General features: G+C 53.8%; 1 protein-coding gene across 2 annotated transcripts in view; it reads right to left on the bottom strand.

The window, feature by feature from the left end:
• The window catches only part of RUNX3 (RUNX family transcription factor 3), a 60,442-nt gene that overhangs the window by 5,997 nt on the left and 33,728 nt on the right, over window positions 1–20,717 (bottom strand). Inside the window, exons 3-5 of one of the 2 annotated variants that reach the window (XM_074377151.1) lie at window positions 20,336–20,492; window positions 12,594–12,698; window positions 1,588–1,780 (exon numbers count right to left, since the gene is read on the bottom strand). In XM_074377151.1, the coding sequence (XP_074233252.1) occupies window positions 1,588–1,780; window positions 12,594–12,698; window positions 20,336–20,492 (455 nt within the window). The remainder of the gene's footprint in view (window positions 1–1,587; window positions 1,781–12,593; window positions 12,699–20,335; window positions 20,493–20,717) is intronic. The other variant, XM_074377150.1, reaches the window with a different exon arrangement.

Here is a 20,717-nt window from a genome sequence, read left to right as displayed (position 1 = left end):
CAGGCCCCATCAGGTGCTGATTCCCAAGTTCTGTCCACACAGCTGGGAAGAGTGGTGGGCTCTTCTTTCACGGGAGCTGCTGGACAGGAAAGGACACCACTGTTTGCCCTCACCTGTTGGAGTCCAGAGCTCCCTGGCTGGGTCCCAGCTCCACTCATGGCAGGCAAAGGCCTGGAGTATCAGGCTGCTGTGCCTGGACAAATGCTGGCCTGTGGGGCACTGGAGCACAGACAGCTTTCGGCAGGGGTGGGCATGAGCCCCGAGCACCAGCCGCAGCCTCCTGAGGTCGGACCCTCCCTGCAGCCCCTGGGCTCGAGAGCTGCTGAGTGTCTCAAACTCCATGGCCCATGGCTCAGGGCGGCTGGACCTGGGGCCTCTCCTCTCCTTGGGGGCTCAGCAGGGCCAAGGCCCAGCTTCCCAGGCCAGAAGGGAGGTACCTTCTCTTCACACCAGGAGGCTGCACCAAGTCCCCTCATCGTGGCATCGTACCTGGCACACATGGCAAGGGCTGGTGGCTCCCAGTAGGGGCTCCCTTGCCTTTGCTCTCAGAAGTGCAGGAAGTTCCTGGGGGCAGGTGCTGTGGACACTTTGAACCTGGTTGTTGATGGGCTGTGTGACCCAAGTGTGGCTCTTAACCTCTTAAGCCTCAATTCACTCATCTGCCATATGGGTTCTAACCAGGGCCTCAAGGACACCCACAGTGCATGACAGCAGCCAGCCCTCCCACCTCCGTCCAGTCCTGGTGACGAGCGCTCTCTGCTGTCGCCTGGCCTGAGGGCCAGCTCTGCACTCAGCCTCCTTAACCCCAGCGCCCTGGCCAAGAGAACCTGGAGGGCCAATATTCATCATCCAGCCATCTGCTGAGCACCTGCCATGTGCCTGGCGCCTGCACACCTGCACAACTGGGTGGCCTGCCCAAGATCAGGTTCAGTTGTGCCCACTGCGTTCATCCAGCCATGAGGGTAGACTCCACCTTGGGCTTCAGCCCAGAGGTCTCCCTCCTCCTTCATGTTTGGGAAGAGTCTCTAGGCTGCATGGGGCCCTTTCTCAGGGGATGCTGTGTGTCTCTCCAAGCCTGCAACATCACTTTACAGTTTACTCAAAAGTCTGTTTGAGTGTGGTAATGTCATCCTGGGTCCAGGCAGAGGCATCCACCACCACCCCACTTTCAGACAAGAAAGCTGGGGCTTGGGGGCCATGGTGTCCTCATCAGACAAGCGTCTATCTCAGGCTCCTTGGGCAAGTCCTGCCCAATTTTGACGGGTGCACTGTTCCCTGAGGTAACAGGGAGAGCCTGGACTCTGTCTAACCATTCATGCTGGTCCCTGGGGCCAGGCCCCGCAATGACACATGGTGGGTGACAATAAACGTTTGCCGAGTGAATGAAGGAAGGGCCGAGCCCAGGACCAGGCACAGAGCAGGCCCCCAGAGCAGATGTGTAGGAAAGAATGGGCACCATGTGCCTCCTTATTAAACCAGGGCAGAGCAGTGAATGACCTCTGATGAGCTACTGGTCTGGAGCAGAAGGACCACATCCAGGTCCAGGTCCCCATCCACCTTCCCCACTGCAGTCCCGCTGTGCCGTACCTTGGATGGGGGTCTGGGCCTGGCTGCTGAAGTGGCTTGTGGTGCTGAGTGAGCCGCGGGGGCTGGGCGTGCTTGGCGTCACCCGCATGCGCAGACGCTCCAGGTCCCCGAAGCGGTCGGGGAACGCCTTGGTCTGGTCCTCCAGCTTCTGCCGATGGCCTGCAGAGCATGGGAGCCCATGAGCAGCTGGTTCCTGAGAGTCTCAGGGGGACAGAAATGCCTTGTTCTGCTGGGAAGTTCTCCGTGAGGTCCAACCTTACGTCTCTGCAGGGTAGGTCACCACCAACCTCTTTTCTGAACAGAGAATGGTCAGTATGTGCCACCCTGGCGCTGCCATGATCTCACTCTGACCTGTGAGCAGGAATACTCACTTATTCCATAGGTGACCCTCAGAGAGGGGCTCCAGGCCACAGAGCCTGGAGTTGTGGGGGTCAAGATTTGAATGTGCAGTTTCAAATCAAAACCTGTGACCTGAACCTCTACGATACACTTTTTGGCAGGAGAATCTGAGGCAGTAGGCATGAGAAAGGGGCTCAAGCAGGCCCCTGTGGGAGTCAGGGAGAGGACGCAGGGCTGCTGCTACCATCTGCCTCCCAGCGCCGCTCCCGCCACACACCTGCGAGGGTAATGGGGACGGCCCCAGAATGGGAATGTGGGCTCCTCCAGCCTGGAGCTGCCCTGGGACCCAGAACATGTCTTCTCTTCTCTGGGCCTCAGACAGGAGGGGAAACTCAGCAGGATGCTGGGAAGTGGTGTGGGGCACTATGTGAGGGGCTGGACTCCCATCTCTGTCCAGAAGCTGGGTACAGGGGACCAGTGTACCTGGCTTGAGACATCACACCTGGAGAAACTGCCAGCCTTTCCCATTATCCTCTGCCATGGCCCACACCAGATGGACCCCAGCCTCGCCTCCAAGACCTCAGAGGTGCTGGCAGGGTCAAGGTGGCCAGGCCCTGCCTTCAAGCAGCCAGCCAAGGCCACCCTCAAGGCTTCTCAAATGACATTAAGCTTGCAGGGACACACACACACACACACACACACACACTTTTTCAATTACTCCTTTTAGATTTCACAAGCAACATGTGAATATCTACAAAAATAAAAGCATTACAGGTAAGGCTAATGGCTCCCCTGACCCACTCTCAATCCCTGCCTAGAAATACCCATGTGATCAATTTGGAGGTCTCTCTTTCTAGCTCCCCCCACCCCTTTTTTTGTCTTTTCATACATGTAAAACAGAGCAAGCTTCTCATGGAACTTTCTGGAATGGTCTCAGCCTGGTTGTATCATTCTGTAATTTGCTCCTTGAGTAGCACACCCTGGGGGGCCACCTCAGTTTGCTTATCTGTAAGATGGGGAGAGTGACCCAGCCCCACAGAAACAACAGAGTTCCTGGGAAACCCTGGGAGCCCACCTGGGACACAGTGAGGATCACTAGAGGGAGGAGGGTGGTGTGGCACTGCTAAGCCCGTGGGTGTCCCTTGCTCCTGCTTGTCACATCCACTGGAGGCCGCTGTCCACTCAGCTGTTCCTCTCAGATGGACACTTAGGCTGTTTTACCTCCATTATTCCCTCGCATGAGACATTCCCAAGAAAGTTTCTGATCACAAACCTTCTTGTGTCGGGGGATTTCTCCAGGGCAGACATTTGAATAGACTGCTCACTGCGAGGGATGAACAGCCTTCCACTGATCAGCCTGTTGGCGAAGGCTGGCCCATTCTGCTCCACCCCATCCTTGAGGGAGGAGGCCAGGCAGGCAGGCTGGCCCAGTCCTCTTTTTACAGACAAGAGAACTACGACTCAGAGTGGTGAGAAGTCTTGCCTGAGGTCACACAGTGAGAAGGGGGAAGGATCTCCAAGATCTAGGATCCCTGGAAACAAAGCATTAGGGAGGGGCTAGGGGAGATGGAAAGGCTTGCCTGAGTCCTGGGGTCTGCAGTGACATGTGAAAGTTTCTAGATTGAGGGCGAGAGAAGAGAGAAGTAGGTGGGAGGTAAAATAAAACACACCGTGCTTCCTGAGGCTTGGAAGATGTCATCCTGGGGGCCTGGAAAAGTGTGAGATGACTCTTCACTGCTGATGGGAATGAGGGGACAGAGCTGGAGGCTTCAGAATGGGCCTGATTTCTGATTTTTAAAATGGGGATGCAAGGGATTCGGGTACCCGCAGACCCCCAGGCTCGTTGCACATCCTAGCCACAAGCTCAAATAGGCCTCTGAGAGCCCTCAGAGATGCAACAGGTTGCCCTGGGAGCCACAGTGGGCTCAGCAAGTCACCAAGGACCAGGGAACCCACTTTCTCTGAGGAAGCCCCAGGCCCGAGCCCATGGGACACTTGGCAGCCAAAATGAGACCACCTGGCCCCCAGCCAGGCCCCCCCTCAACCCTGCTGCTCTCTCCCAGGATCCTTGGCAACAGGGAAACTGGACTGAGGTAGCTCTGGCTGGAGCTGGGGCTGCAAACTCAGATGACTATGGGGACCGGGCAAGTCACATAAATGAAGCATGTGGGATGGGTGGGGACTGGGGCAGGCTGGAGAGGGTATGCCTTGCAGAAGGGGCAGTTGCCATCCAGTCCAGCTGACTGGAGCCCTGCTTGGGGTGGGCCCAGTGTTGCCAGAGCTTCTAATTTACCAGAAGCCAAAAACCAGCTTGTATGTGAAATCTCCCAGATTTTACATGTTGGCAATTAATTCAAATACTGAACACAACAACAACAACAACAACAACAACAAACCCACCCGCTTTATAGGACGTGTCCTGCCCAGGGGCTGCAAGTTTGCAATCTCCAAGTCTGAGATATCATTTTCTGGTTGGTTGTCTAACCTTAGCTACCGAGGACTGGGTGATGGATACCCCTCAGGAGGCAGGCTCTGGGGGAGTGCTGCAGGGTTAGGCCCCAGTCCTGACAGGCCTTGGAGGAAACTGCCCTTGTTGCTGAGGCCACTGAAAATGGCAGGGCAATGTGGATGAGCTGGGGCACGAATGAATTCAGAACAATCTCAACAGGCAGGAAGCCGGCTGGATAGCTCTGGAGACCGCAGACTGACCTGACAGCAGCTTGGGTGCAGAGGATCTGGGTGTCTTAGTCAACCACAAGCCTGATGTGAGCCAATGGGGCTACACAAAAGCTGGTGCAAAACCTCAGGCCTTGCTATCATCACCACTGGTGAATAAAGTCCCGTTTCTGAGTTACACTGTGTACAAAGTGTTTACAGATACTCCTGTGGCCCAGCGGAAGGAGGGCGGGGTTCACAGCTGGCCTGGGTTCGAGGATGGGCTTTGCCGCTTGCAGCCTAGTGGCCTCACTCAAGTCACACCCCTTTGCCCCACCCCAAGCCAGTGTCCACATCATGGTGCCCTCACAGGTCATGGTGCTGGCCAAACAAGGTCTCTGGACTCTCCTCACCCGCACAGGTCACTGTCATCTGCAAGGTCACTTCTACACTAGCTGGTGCCAAGGGAGGCAGGATTATACCCCCACATAGAGACCAGGGCACTGAGGCCAGGATGGTAAGTCCAGTCTGGGACACACAGCCAGGACAGCAGAGCCAGCATCGGCACCCAGGCCCCGACTCTGAGTCCACTGCTTTTTCTCCTGACACTCTCCTTTTGGCCCCACTTTACAGATGGGGCCACTGAGGCTTCAAGATGAGTCCTGTGCTAAGCGGCTGCCCTGAGATACAAAGGAGGTAATGTGGCCCCAGAGCACACACTCCCACCATGGGCTATTCTGCCTCCACGTAGGGCAGACTTTCTGGAGGGGGGAGTTTTAACAGCACTTTGGGACTCGCTTCCCTGTTGCTGTGGAACGCTGGAGCCACGGCCAGGGAGGGGCCAAGGGGGGCCAAGGCGGCGACACGTGGCCAGGGCGCCAGAGAGTCTCAGAGCCACGGGGTCGGCCTTCACACTGGGAGCAGAACGGAACTTCCTGTGCCCGAGGAAAGAAGATGGGCCTTCAGAAAAGATCTCTTTCATTCGGCTGCCCACAGTGAGAGCTGGGTGGGGAGCCCTGGCCTGGCTCACTTGGTCAACAGGGGCCCAGCCCTTTCATGCCATGCCTCAGTTTCCCCTCTGCACAACCTGCTCACTGAGGCCCTTTGAGCTTTGAAAGTCCCTGACTTGACTGCAAGAATCAGCCACTGGCCAGACAAGGGCCCCCAGAAGGAAGGGAGGCAGGGTGGAAGGGAGGCAGGGCTGCTTGCACCGGGGCCCTCCCGTCACCTCCTCCTGCTGCTGCTGGTCCCAAGGATTCTCTGCCTCCCATATTTCAGAGCTGCAGCTCAGGCATGGCCCCAGTCAGGAATGCCTTCCTGCCTTTGGGGCTCATCCTGGGAGCCCCTCCTCCAGGAAGTCCCCTTCCCCCAGAACCTCTGCAGGTTAAGAGCAGTACTAGCAGGAACGGAAATAAAACAGCAGCTGACTTTTACCGAATACTTCCTCCACTCCAGTGTCTAAGCAGCTGACATGCTCTGCCTTCTTTCACCTGCATTATCCCCATGAGGGAGGTCTACCACTGTCCCCAGTTCACAGGTGAGAAAACTGAGGCTCAGTGATGGTCAGCGACATGCTTGAAGTCCCACACAGAAAGCACCTGGCCACGGTGTCTTCCTGGAGCCATCCTGCAGGAAAAGAGCCTGGGTTTGGAAAATTGGGCTCCAAACAAAGGATGTTAGGACCCAGCCCAGGCTCAGGGCCCAAAGCTGCTCCCTGCAGGTGCAGGAGGGTGGGCCTGGGAAGAAGATGAGAGGGTCTCAGTGGACTCCACCAGCAGCCCTGCCCTGCTCTGAAGCTCAGTGCTAAGAGTCTAACCCTCTAATCACAACCTGTTCTAACCCACCAAGTCCCTCTCCTCCTCTGGACTTCAGTTTCTACACCTGGCAAGTGGGTATCACATTGTCTAACCCCTGAGGTGAGGATGACCTGGAGGACAGGCCCCAAGCGTTTCAAAGCAGAGTGCTTTGTGGGGAGGATGGAGACTGCCTCAGGAAGGCCCTACCTTGGCCCTCTGGACCTGGCTTGGGCTGCCCATCAAGCCTCCAGCAGCTGAGCTCAACTTACTGACAGCTCCAATGTCACCTTGATTAGTGCTCTGAACCTCATTTATGACCCTCCAGGGCCCACTGGCAAAGGCCTGTCCCTACAGCTCTTACCCACTGGTGATGTGGGCAGGTCACTCTCTCCTTCTGGGCCTCGGTTGTCCCATCTGTGAAATGGGGATCACACCCTAAATCTGGAGGGTGTGAACAGATTGCAAGAATTAAACAGCCCGCCTGGACCTGACCCTCAAAGAAGGCGTACTGGGTTCACAACTCCTCCTCAATTCACTTAGACCGTGGGTTGCCCAAAGTTGTAAGTGTGTGAGAAGGATCAGAGTGGGGTCCATCCAGGTGGGTGATTCACCCAGGGTCACACCAGCAGGAGCTTGAGGACAAGGGCTGGATTCTGGGCGGGGCTACCTTACCACCATTCCCAGGGCATCACCAGCTAGGCCAGTCCTGGGTCTGCACACTTGCCAGGCACCTGGTGCTTTGAGGGGAAACCCAGAGGCCATCAAGGCCATCTCCCTGCCTTCACGCTGGCCCAACACAAGCCCCTGTGATGAGAGTGGCAACCACTTGAGCAGGCATCCACGACATGCTGAGCACTGTGCCAGGTGGGACACATATATCGTTTCCAAGGGCCATGACCCTCTGAGGGGCCACTACCATCACATTCATTTTACAGATGGAAAAGTGGAGGCACATGATAAAGGTCAAACCTAGAATGGTCAGCATATTGCATGGAGTTTGCTTGCTAAGGTCTTGGCTTCTCAAGACCTCCAAGAGAGGAGAGCTGGGTTCCTTGGCAGTGAGGTCTGACTGGCAAGAGGCCAGCTCAGGGTCCTGCTGCAGCTGGGTGGGAGGGGGCAGGAGGCCAACGAGGGCAGGGAGCAGGGAGAGCAACACTGGGCAGGGCCACAGGAGCAGCTTGGCCTGTGGGGAACAATGTGGGCCCCACTGTGGGGCCCCTCACCCATCTGAGGCCGCTCGGCCACCTCCTTGGTTGTTGGGCCTGGCCCTGGTGCAGCCACAACCCAGACACAGCAGCCACTGTCTGCCCAGCCCTGGGGTGGGGCACCCAGGCCCAAGGCCCACTCTGCGGCCTGTCAGGAGATTTACACCCGACTCTTAACAGCCGCGTGGAATCGCAAGCTGGTACCAGGCCCGGGGTGGTCTGCCATGTATCGGCCCCCTGTGAGCAGACGGAAGCTGCTTGGTGGCTGGGCAGAGAACCGGGCTGGCAGGAGGGCCAGCAGGCAGGGAGGCAACTAGCCCCTTCCCAGGGCCACAGCTGGGGCTTCCAGCAGCCTGGGGTTGATTCGGGGAACCCGGGAGGTCTGAGGCTAACCCCTTCCCTCTTGCTAGGAGCACTCCCCCGGGGAAGAGGGGACCTAGGAGCCAGGTGTGGGGAGCAGTTGTCTCAACCTGGTCATCCCTCCAATCCCCACACCTGGAGCTGAGGACGGAACTGCGGCAACTTTAGGATGGCTGGATGGCCGGATGGCCACAATTTAGCTGCCAGCTTAGGGTCACTTTTCCTGCCCCCAGTAGCCACAGTGGCTGCTCACCTCCCTCAGGCCTCTGTTCAAATGTCACCTCTTCAGGAGGCCTCCCTTGTTCCCCCTCCTCCTGTGAGTCCCATCCCCTCGCTCTCCTCCCCTCCCCTAGCTTCAGTATTCTTCATAGGACTTCTCATAGCCTGAAATTAAACTAGCTAATCATTTGTTTACCTCGCTTATCCATTCAACAAATATTTCCTGAGCACCTACTAAGTGCTCACATCTGTGTTCCAGGGTCTACACCAGTGCCTGGCAAAGCAGAGGACAGAACCCCTGCCCTGCGGAGCATATACAGTAGTCAGGGAAGATGAAAAATAAATGAAATGAATGAGTGAATGAATAAATGAAAGTGATAAATAAAATTAAAGCTGGGAAGTAAAAGGGGGGTTGGGGGATGCCTGTGTGTGTGATCTGAAACAATGTGTCAGGGAAGGGATCACTGAGAAGCATGAGCAAAGACTCCAAGGTGGGAAGGAGTGAGCCATAAATCTGGGGGTGTCTGGGAAAAAGTGTCTCAGGTTGGAGGGAATAGCAGTGCAAAGGCCCTGAGGCAGAAATGTGGCTGCCCAGTTCAAAGACTGGCTAGGAGGCCAGGGTGGCCAGAGTTGGGTAAGCAAGGAGGAGGAGGTGTCTGAGAGGAAGGCAGAGGGCTAACGGGCACAGACAAGATTGGGCCTTGTGGGCCACGGTGACAACAGCACAGTTTACCATCTCTCCCCACCCCTGCTGTCACCCCTAGAGAGCCAAGAGGGCCACAGCCCGTTTGTTGGGTTTTGTGTGGTGTACCCAGCTTCCAGAACAGTGCCTGACACATGGTAGGTACCCAGGAAAATACTTGTTGAAATCATCTCATGTACATTTTGGGGAAGAAAAAGCCCCCAGGCAAGATGCCAGAGCCGCCCCTCTGCCTCTGGCAGCCCTGAAGAACCTGCGTCCTGCCCTTCCAGGTACTGCGCCCTGGGAGACGGGGTGAGCGGTTCCCAAACTGGGTTCCACACCAGGATCGCCGGGTGCTGCACCACCTCCTGCCCGTGTCCTGGATCCTGCTCCACCTGCTTCTTAACCAGCCCCCGGTGACTAGGAGGGACATCAGCACTGAGAACCTCAGAAACCGAGGAGGCCACACAGGCAGGAAGCCACCAAGCCAGCCTTCAAACCCAGCCGGCCACCTGGCTGCAGACCGGGCACGCTCTGCAGGGCAGCGGAGGGGAACGACCTGGCCACAGAACCCACAGCCGGGCCTCGGGGACCTGCAGGCGCCCACTCCTTGGCTCCCAGGGCCAGCCTCTACCTCCACCGCTCCGCACAGGAGGCTCAGCCTTCATGTGGGGTCGGGGGTCACAGAGCAGGAGAAAAGAACAGAAGGGAAACACTATTAATAACCCACTTCCAGCGGGACAGGCAGCTAGAAACTCACTTAATGCTCACCTTCCAGAGCAGAGGCTAGTATCACGCCCATCTTACAGATGAGCACACTGAGGTGGCAAGGTCCCTCCAAGTGGCCCTTGCTTCCCTGAACCCCAGGCTGGAGCCCCTGGGGTGCACCAAAGCTCACCCTTGGGCAAGTGACTTGCCTCCTGGCCCGTCTCCTCCGGGGGTTGTTGAGGATCAATGAGGAGACTCTGCATAGGGCCTGGCCCACAGGGAGCGCTCAGTGACCAGCAGCGGCTGAGCTGGCCTCTTATCACTCATAGGCGGGAAGTCTAGAAAGGAGGAGGATTTGCCCATGGTCACAGAGTGAAGGCCAGGTTGGGGCTGGAACCCAGGTGTTGGTGAGACCTGACCTGAGGGCCAGAGTGGGCGGGGCCAGAGCAAGCAGGTGCTTAGGTGGGAGACCAGGAGAAGCATCCCCTCCTACATCTGCTATTTTCTATAAATGAGCTACTGCTAAGATTTTGTTTCAACAAATCACTTTAAAACCACTGATCTGTCTCAGGTCATGCAGCGGGGCTGGCCTCTGACTCTGGCTCGTCTCTGGGCCTGACTTCTTCCCCTTCCCCCAAGAAGGGGCTGTCTCAGGTCTGGGGACCTCAGGGGAGAAGAGCTGGTAAGGACATGACTGGGGGCTCCCAAGGGCAGGGCTTCTCCACCCTCATCCAAGCAGTCTCAGTAGGGGAGGGTGGGCAGCTCTGGGCTGGGCAGGGCTGAACCCTGAGGGATTCCAAGCATCACCTGGCCCCTGGGAGCCTGACCACCTGCTCTAAGACTCAGCTTGCATGCCTCTACACACCGTGTGCTCCCTGCTTTGTGGAGTGGCTCCTAAGTGCTCATCATCACATTGAGCCTGTGGCTCCTGTTCATACTGAATCTACTCCTAGAGGCTTAGAGAAAGATATCACCTCCTTCAACAGAGATGTGATACCTCTATTATAATGACCTGGGTTTCTCAGCAGCCACCCTGATGCTGATAAAAAGAGGTTCACCATTGACTAATGGTGGTGGTGGTGGGAGTGCAGGGTGGTGGCCAGCTACTAGGGATGACAGAACACCACAGATCCAGTGACTCACAAGGACCCTCCCTCTGCTACAGCCAGATGCTAGCCACATGCCATCACTGATTTCCAGGCCTGTGGGCTGCGTGGTATCATCCCACTTCCTGAAGGAGGGAGCTGAGGCCCAGAGAGGTCAGGGACTTGCCCAAGGTCCCCCAGCCAGGCCAGCTGGCTCAGATTCTGCTCTCTGTACCATGGGCCGATGGCTCACAGGGGCTTCCCAGCCATCACCACCTTGAGACTCTTGGGGTCACTGACCTGGTTCACAGATGACAAAACTGAGGCCAAAAAGGAGGCATGACTTGTCCAGAGCCACAAAGCCCAAGGCCAGGGGCACAGATCCATCCATATCCAATCCCATCAGGAAGGAAGCAGCAGGAATTTGGCCAGGGCAGGTGCCAGCTGGGAGGTGAATAACTGTGGGCCTGATGACGACGCTCAGGAGCTCAGGGCAGGCTGGAGGAGGTGGCCCTGAGAAGCCAGGAGGGAAATTCTTCCAGGGCTGCTGGGCTCAGCTCTGAGCCTTTCCCAAGTGGCCAGGTGCTGGAGCTGGCTCAGGAATTGGACAGATGGGGAGGCAGGCCTGCCTGATACCCAAGAAGGGAGGGCGGCCCAGGGCCAGGTGTGGGGCCCCCACTGGTGATGCCCTGGCACAGCTACACACCTGTTCTCAGCCTCCTGGGCACTGAGGACAGACCAGGAGCTTGTCCTCCTGCCCACTCAGCTCCGGAATTAGAATGGATTGGAATGGAAGGCTGTCTCCTGGAAGACTGGGCGCCTCCCTGCACCTAAGACAGTGTGAGGCCCTGGTCAGCTTCTCAATGTCCCAGAGCCTGGATTCTCTCCTCCCTGAAACTGAGGTGACTCTTTAGCTCAGGATCCCAGGAGACAATAAATGTTTACTAAACTGTAAAGGGCCACAGTTACAAACAGAAGGACCAGGCAGCTCTTAATACACCAGGCTGAGCATGCTGTGAGTAGGGCCAGTCCAGATAAGAGCTCTGGTTGAAGCTCAAGAAGCAGCCAGTCCAGTGATGACCAGCTGGTTCTTTGTTTCATTCATTCATTCATTCATTCAGGGAACACAGGCCTCTGGCCCACTCTGTGGAAGCAGCCCCTCCAGTTTCCTCAATCTGAATCTGCAAATCCCCGGTCATTCAGTGGGCAGAAGCAATGAAACACAAACTCTCTCTGATGCTAAAATGCACAGATCAGGGCTCTCGGGACAGAACAGGCGCTCAATAAACATTTGCAGAATCAAACTTGCATTGCTAATCTTGAGATGTGGGTCCTGGGTCAGCGTCTGGGCTCTGGGCGGCTTGAGTAAGTCACACACTGAGATTCAAAGAACATTTCCAAGGAGGGGATCTGGCCTCACAGCCAGAGCAGCTCCTGCTTTTGATGACTGCCTCCCTCTGCCACTGGCAGACGAACGTGGGGTGGAGTAGAACAAACCTGGACTCTACCCCCAAACACACACACAATCACACACGCACGATCATACACACACACACACACACACACACACACACACCCCTCTTCTGAAGTCTTTTCCATCTTTTTCCTCTCCTTAAAGGATGCAAATCCATAGTTTCCCAGCCCCTGGCCCCCAGTGGGCAGTCATCTCTGGGGAGCGGGGAGGGGGTCATGTTGATTCTCTCATCTCCCCTTCCCAGCCTCCTTCCTGGCTTCCTACAGCCCAGGGGTAAGCACAGAGAGCTTCAGGTTTTGCTGCCAGGCACTCAGTATTGGGGCGGGGGGGCAGTTGTTGAGCAGAGGACCACAATCCCGCACAAGAGTGCTCCTGGGACCCAGTGCCCTCTGTTTGACCTCGGCTGCTGCCCTACCCCCCCTGCCTCCCCCACAGCCCTCCTCCTTCCCCAACCCCTGGGGGCTCAGTGGCTCTGGCACTTACGTCTGGGCTCCCGGGGTCCATCCACGGTCACCTTGATGGCTCGGTGGTAGGTGGCCACTTGGGTGGGGTTGGTGAACACAGTGATGGTCAGTGTGAAACTCTTCCCTGGCGAGAGTGGGAAATAAAGGCAGGAGGTTGGCACCTGGAGCCATTCACAACATCCTGAAGCCCTAGCCTTTGAGAAGGAGCAAGTCTCTCTCCTTTGAACCTGGGCAGAAGATAGGGCTCTGGCTGAAATTCAAGCTGCTGGGGCTGGCATTCAAGGCTCCAGGAGGTCTGGCCCCAACTTTATCCCTTTCCTCAAGAGCTTATCACCCCAAGCTCTGGCCATCTTGGCTTATTTCCTCCCTGCTTCTTGCCTTTGTGCTGATCCTTCTATCCAGGGATCCTCACGATATAGGGATGGGGGGCTAGGATGGGTACACACTGTTTTTTTATGGAAGTAATTCGTGATCTTTATAGAAAATTTTAAGAACACAGAAAATATAAAATAGAAGAAAAAAATCACCCATAGTTACACTAGCCAGAAAAAAACACTATTAACATTTGAGTGTTCTCTATTGCAACCTTTTTCAGGTGACTGTATTTTTACACAGTTGCAATGATAGTAAAATAAAATTTCCGTACCCTCTTTCTTGTTCATTTAACATCATATCATAAGCACTTATGTCATTAAAAATTCTTCATAAATTTCATTTTTAATGGTGGCAAAATATTTCAACTCACGGAAGCCTCATCTTTTATTTATCCATCTCCTTACTCTCGGGTATTTACGACGCTGCTAATTTCTTATTGGCGTGTGCGGCGGGGGCTGAAAAAGGACTGATATGGGAGCTGCAGACATTTCATTTGTAGACAAAACTGTTATTTCCAGAATGCTGTTCTATTTTTAGATAAACATTTGGCTCCAAAGTCTCCATTCAAAATTCCTGAGAGGGGAAAAAACTTTTAAAATAATAATTTTTTTTTACCATTTAAAATAAAATGAAAATGACCTTCTGTTTATAAAAATCTTTGTCTACATCTCTGCTTATTTCCTTAGACTAGATTCCAAGAAGCAGTGAGTGATTTCATTGCATCAGAGGGTTGAGACAGACGTGGGGGCACTGATCTCTCCAGACAGAATCATCATGATGCGTGTGGAGTCCCACCGGGGCTGGCAGCACCACCGTAACCCCGCCTGTCACGGGTGGGGTGAGGTGGGGAGAGCTCTTCAACGCTCCCGACTTCATTGCCTTTGTTCTACTACTGGCGAGATTGAAACTTTTAATATGTTTATCACCCGGCCTAATCCAACACAAATTATTGCTTCTTGGTCCTTTATGCTTTTCTATGAAGGTTTCAGTGCCTTAAAAAAAAATCACTCGATTCTATCAAGCTTAACACTTTCCTTGTCCTGTTTGTGGCGATGGGTTTCCTAGTTCACTGGCCGTTATATTTCGCTTTCTGACACTGAGCTGTTTTGCATTTTCAGTTCCACCTCTCGTTAGTGATTTCTCCCGCCGTTTTGATGTGTAGGGAGGTTTCCCCACAAGTATCTAAAGGTTACCTTCCATAAGCACTGTCCTCTCTACCTTCAACATTAAATTCTTTGATTCTTCTGGGGTTTACTGGTTGATGTGGTATGAGGTAAGGGTTTTTTCTCAAAGGGTAACCCAATTTTACCAGCAGCTTTACTGAAGTAGGAGCCCGGTCTCTTGCCCTATCCTGTTATCAAAAAAGCCTCCAGACTGAATGAGATTGGGAGGGTCTGGGGGGAGCTTCACTCATTCCCAAGTCAAACCTGGTTCCCCCTGCTCTTCCTCTGAGCATTCCTATCTCTGAACCCCAGTTATAGGTCTGGGGACTCCCTGAGGGCAGGGGCCGAGGGTTCCTGGACCTGCGTCCCCTGAGGCTGGTCCAGGGCAGGCACAGAGGGCGGCTGCCCGAGTGGCTCGGGCTGCTGACCCGGCTGTCCCAGTCCTCCCAACAACTCTCACAGGCAGGTAGGCTTGTTTCCAAATTCCTACTTCACAGGTGGGAGAGGAAAGTTTCGTGGGGTGGAGGGACCAACAGTTTATGGTTCTCTATGCAAGGCTGGGTACTTGCTGGTCCAGAGAGCAAGTGAACACTCCAGCCCGAGAAACAGGAGACCCCAGAACAAAAGTAAACCAGCCAGGCTGCTGGGGCCACACCAAGGAACCAAAGGACTTCTGAGACTTCGGGGAAGGTGGTGGGTAGGGGGATGCAGGGGGTTTAAGTTGAGGTGTGACTCGATCTGGGAAAGAGTGGGGCCTCTCTGAGAATTTTTGGGAGCTGCCATCTGGAGGCAGGGATGGAAATGCAAATCGCACCTGACCTGGAGTCCTTGGCCAGAGAAACCAATCTGGCCCCTCAGTCTCAGACCACAGGGGCACTTTCCATGGTTTCTGGAAACGGAAAGTACAGAATGTCTCAGGAAATGCCAGGCAGGTGGCTTCTGGCTCCTGGCCCACTCACTCCCAGGGACCCTCCCTCCCTCCTACTGGTTTCCTCCTGGACCCTCCCCACAACCAGTCAGGCACTCTCAGGGGTCCCTGGGCCTCTGACCTTCCCATCACCTCCTTGGTTCCTCAGGGCGCCTAGCGGATGGGTAATTTCGGTGGACAGCCCAGAGTCAGATGGGCCCCATTCCCCAAGGAAGTGCTTTGTTTCTCACCTCGCTTCCTTCAGGTCACCACTGAAAAGTCACCTTCCTAGTGAGGCCCTCCCTGATCACTTTATCTAGAGGACAACTTTTGTTGTTGTTGTCATTTTTAAAAGGAGCATTTAAACTTGGCATCCCTTTTAGAATCGAGTCAGTCCAAGAACTGGGATAGAAAAAAAAAAAAAAAAAAGGCAATGGTATTGCCCCTAACCTCTAGCCAAAATTTAACATCTCTCTCCAGTGAACGTAGGCAACAAACCACAGAGGCATTACAGCAGTCCCTGTGACCTTGTCACCAGAAGACGTCACAGATATTTACGTATCACATTACAGACGTTGCATATTTCTTTAAATATCTTTGATGTTCGTCGCAACTTCAAAATTACGGTCGTCATCAAGCCCTTTGCTAGATCTTGTTATTTAACACCCTAACAAGGCAGTATATTTACCACAATTTTTAAAGTCTTGCTAACTACGTTTTAATATAATCGATGTTCATTGTCATCCTTTGTATTTCATTTCATTCTTTAAAAACACCATTCTGAGACTGTCAAAGGGGTCTGTGGGGTGATAAAAGGTTAAGACTCACTCTGAAGCATCACAGACCTTCCCACTCCCACTTGATCTGCTACAATTTCCTCCTAATGCTTCTTACTTCTAATAATCCATCTATTTACTTATCTTACTGTCTCCCTCCACTAGACTATAAACTCCCCAGGGGCCAGAATTTTTGTCTTGTTCATTGCTGTGTCCCCAGCCCCTAAGAGAGCACCTGGCATATAGCAAGTGCTCAATAAATGTTTGTTAAATGAATTAAGGGCAGAAATTACTGCTCCCATTTTACAGATAAGAAAACTGAGACTCACAGGGGGCAATGAGTTGACTAGGTTACATAGTATCCAGGCAGGGGCCAGAAAGGTTAGGATGTCCTGGAGCTGGTCCCCCACACAGACCCTAAGCACCTACTCCTGGGAAGTGAGAAGCCCCCACCCCACCAGGCAGCAAACCACAGGCCAGCCCTGAGGTCACCAGCCCACCTCAACAGCTTCCTCCCAGTTTCCAGGCCTGACACCACCCCTCACAGGTACCCACAGAGAGGAGGGTGGGAGGAGGGAGGAAGGGAGGGGCTGGGGCCTGGAAGCATGAGGTGGAGGGAGGGGTAGGTGTCAGGTGCCACAGGAGGCAGGGGCCCCATGAACCAGGCGTAGGGGAAAGATGTCACCCTGAGTGCCCATCACCTCTCTCTCTACCAGCGGCCAACCAGCTCATCCACCCATCTCTCCCCTCTCTTAGAGCAGACATCTGAGAAGACAAAGGAGGTGGACAGCTTTGTGCAAGAACCTGGGGCAAACTTGCAATCAGCCAGGAGTCTATGAATTGCAAATCAAGGTGCTCCCACTGCCGGCCCTGGTGGCAGAGGGGGATGTCTTGTCCTGGAAGTAGCTGCGTGTGGGGGCTGTGAGCCGCCCCAGGCATTCCTGCAGGTCTGGCAGTAAGGCCTTGAGCAAGTCCCAGTCCCTCTCGGCCTGGGTTCCTTGTGACAAGCCCCAACCACTGGGACTTGGTGGATAGCAGGAGAGGGCATCTCTGGAGACTTCTGGGTTTTTTCAATATAGGCTAAGAAGCAATCTACCCTTCTCCCACCAGCGGTCCCCTAAGCCCACATGCACACATCTCATCCCAAATCTCTCTCCACACATTACAGTTTCTTTCTAACCGGTTAGTGACAGTTCAGGAAGCCACACTCCTGACTTTTCATCTTCACTTGGGCCCACGGCCCCTCCTAGAGGGCATTTTGGGGATTTGTGGTACATGGTTCTCAAGAAGTGGGATGTGGGGGGCAGGAAGGGGATGCAAGTGTCTAGCACCGCACAGGGCAATGAACTATTCATTCTTCCTGTGTGTGAAAAACTTGCTTATAAGGAATCTTTGAGCCATGAACCTAACTCCATTTTACATAAAACAAGACAAAAGTTTTTGTGCACTTTTAACATCTACTGAATTTTCAAGGAAGGAAGACAGTTTTTTTGTTTTTGTTTTTAATTTCGCTCAGAATTTTGCCAAGAATTGCTCACAATTTCAGAAAATCATGTCACTGATGGCAGCGCCGCGTTCAGACTTTAAGTCATGCACCCCTGGCCTGCTGTGGGGGTCACGGGGCTAGGGCTGGGGTGCAAGCATCCATGCACCTCACAGCGTCCATCTGTCATCTCACTCCAACGTTTACATATTCAAACAGAGATATTACTATAAGTTACTTTTCCTTTTTCTTTCCATTATAGCTATGGAATTATACAGGTTTTGAAGATGCATGTAGATGGGTAGATTACGTTATCTACACATTTCAACTGTACGATGGTAGAGTGCAAGTTGCAAAAAATTTGTTGTAAGACAGGGTGCTGTGTTGGGCAGGGCAGGGACCCGGGCCCTAATCACTGCAGGAGAATAACTTGGTTTCTTTCCCTTTCTTGCCTCAGTTTATACCTCCAGGCTTATCGTGAGAGCTCCGTGGGGGTATTGTGTGTATGTCTTGCATAGAAAGCTCTCAGAATTAAGACAGGATTGAGAAATAAAAAGCAAGTTTCCATCTGGCTTCTTAGTCTTGGCAGAAGTCAGAGAGCCACGGAAAGGCTCTGAGTCCCAAACTCCAGTCTATCCGGACTCCTAGAGCAGCCCAAACTGTCTGTGTCAGTCAAGGATTTGTCCTCAGAGGGAATTTCCCCACGGCCAGGATGGGCACGGCTGATGCACAGCTGCATGCCACAGGACCCCCGCGCCCTCCTCCCTCACTGCCAGCCGCCTCCACTTCTCCCAGTCAACAATTCACACCTTCTGGGTTTCCCCCACCCCCGCCCAAACCGCACGATAATCAGAGAATCAGTGACTGTCACCACTCAAAGGGACTTCAAAGATCTCCTCCAGTCCCAGGCATTTGAAGTAACAAAATCTCTAACATGTATCCAGCTCTCAGTATGTGCCAGCTGATATACTGTACCAGCTTCCTTAATCCTCACAAAATCCCACCAGGTAGGTACCATTATCATCCCCATTTTACAGCTGAGGAAACCGAGGCACAGAGAGGTTAAGCCATTTGCCCAATGTCATCCAGCAAGTCACTGGCAGAGCTGGGACTGAAATCCAGGTAGGCTGGTTGTAGAGCCCAGGCTGTTTAATATTATGAGCCTCTGAGGTCTGAAAATCTGGTCAATTTCCACAGGCATTGGAACTCCCACTCAGGCTTCTTCTGTCTCCCAGGACCACTGAGTCAGGTGAAAGAAAGGCTGGGAGGATGGTTTACAACCTCAGTCTCCTGCATCTCCCAAAGCCACGATCCCAGCCTCAGCCATGCCCGCCCCAAGAGCACACTGTTGCTAAACAACGCTTTGGAAACCTATCTCCCTCTCCGAGGGCCTCGTAGGGTGGGCGCAAGTCTGTGAGCATAAATACCACCAAGAAATCAGTGGCAGAATGACCAGACAAGGTCTCAGTAACGCAGAGAATCATTTCTTCTCTTTCTATAGTCCACCTCCCAGGAGGGGGAGTAGGGTGCCCCATTCCTGATGCTCTGCTTGGCTCTCAGGACTGACCTCCCCTTATGCTGCAGCTATAGTTGGCCTCCCTCGCCACTGCCACCTGGGGCAGCGGCCCAGCCACCACCCAGCCGTGCAGCTGCATCTGAAAGAGCCACCACCGACCAGTGGCAAGTGACTGTCTACCCAGGGCTGGGGCTGGGATTAAGTTGCAAAAGGCTTGAGAGATTGGGGATGACAAAAGGAGCTTGGAGACTAATTAGGAGCAGCAATGAAAGCTTAATTCATAAAAGCAAACATTTTCCATCCATCAACCTGCAACCAGTTAAGGGCAACGTTTGAAAGAAATCTGTGCGTGGGGAAGGGAGCCAACAGGAACAGGAAATGTTTGAAAGAATGTAAACTATTTCAGTTTCATAAAAAGTAACAAGTAAACAGTTATTACATGCAAATAATGCCCTGGTTTTAATTAATGCTGAAAAGTCAAAATATGTTTGACATTTGTATGTATACATTGAACGGCTAGAGAGAAAAAAATGGTGCCCAGATGCCCGTCTCCGAGCAGGACTGGCGGCTCAGAGGGAACTAAAACCTTAAGAAGGTCTTGTTTATTGGTGATGAAAAGTACAATTCTGCCTCAGCCTCTGTCGAGACTGGAAGTAGGGGGAACCTAGCTGACTTTCTTAACAAGCTGGAGGGGCAGGCTGGAGCTTGGGAAGGGCACTCCCCACTTTACAGCCGGCTGGTCTTAAAGGGCCAGCGAGCCCTCAAGTCTCCATTTCGCCTGGGGAAGGGTTTCTAGGACTTCTCCACCCAGAAGTGATGATGGGTTTCAGGTCCCAGCAGCCTCCCACTCAACATCCCCTGGCAGCGGCCATAGTGGCGTCTGGTCCTGCCTTCCTTCAGACTGCCCAACGAAGATCAGACAGGCAGAGAGGCACACCAGCCTTGATTCTAGGGTGGGAGACGGCAGCCTTCAAGCTATGCTTTCCAACACTCAGCATCCTGCACTGTATTTGTTTCTTTTCTAAACCACCTTAAGGCTCAAAGGACTGGCGAAACTGTGGCTTCGGGGAGACCACAGCTGGGGAGAGGCAGCCTCAAAGCGTGGGAGAGACACCACCCCCATGGGGAGAGTGGCTGGGGTGCTTGGGCCCCAAAGACCAAGGATTTGTCTAAACCAGCCTGTAAGCATCCTGCCAAAAAAGAATGATGAGGCCCCATTTTGAGCTTCTTAATCCACGATTTTCTCCCAGCACCTTTTGTGAGACCAGGGCACAATCGGGAAAGAGAGGAAGGCTTGGAAGCCCCAGAAACTGGGAGAAAATTGTGTCTTTTCTGGCAAGAGACCCTAACTTTCCCCACATCTTCAAAAGAGTCTGTAACACCCTAAGGGACTCTACACCACTGTTTTAGACATAGCTGGGCCTGAAGACCTGTTTCTGGGGCTGCCGCTGGGACCCCAAGGCCTGGCTCTCAGCTGCCTTCCCCCCACCTTTGCTGTTGCCAAAGGTGGGCTGGCGCAGGGACTCCTTTCCTCCGCTTACCTCGCCCACTGCGGCCCACGAAGCGAAGGTCGTTGAACCTGGCCACCTGGTTCTTCATGACAGCCGAGGCATTGCGTAGCTCAGCGGAATAGTTCTCATCGTTGCCCGCCATCACTGTCACCACTGTTCCATCTGGCACGTCCCCCAGCGCCACCACCTGAGGGCATGGGGGGAGGGGGACAGCTTAGGGAGGGAGGGGAGGCCAGGGAAAGAAGGGGAAGGGCTGGGCCCGCACCTCCCCTCACTCCCAAGCGCACTGCGGATTTTTCAAAAGCCAGGTGGAGAAGAGGCTTAAAGACAATAGAGACCTGCCCCCCTCCCAATACGACAAAAACCAGAAGACAAAATCTCTACCTTCCACATCCAAATTAACAGGTTAAGC

This window comes from Camelus bactrianus, chromosome 13 (assembly GCF_048773025.1).
Source record: "Camelus bactrianus isolate YW-2024 breed Bactrian camel chromosome 13, ASM4877302v1, whole genome shotgun sequence".
NCBI classification, from domain to species: domain Eukaryota; kingdom Metazoa; phylum Chordata; class Mammalia; order Artiodactyla; family Camelidae; genus Camelus; species Camelus bactrianus.
The sequence above is the reverse complement of the archived record's forward strand: the minus strand, read 5'-3'. Positions and strand labels throughout refer to the sequence as shown.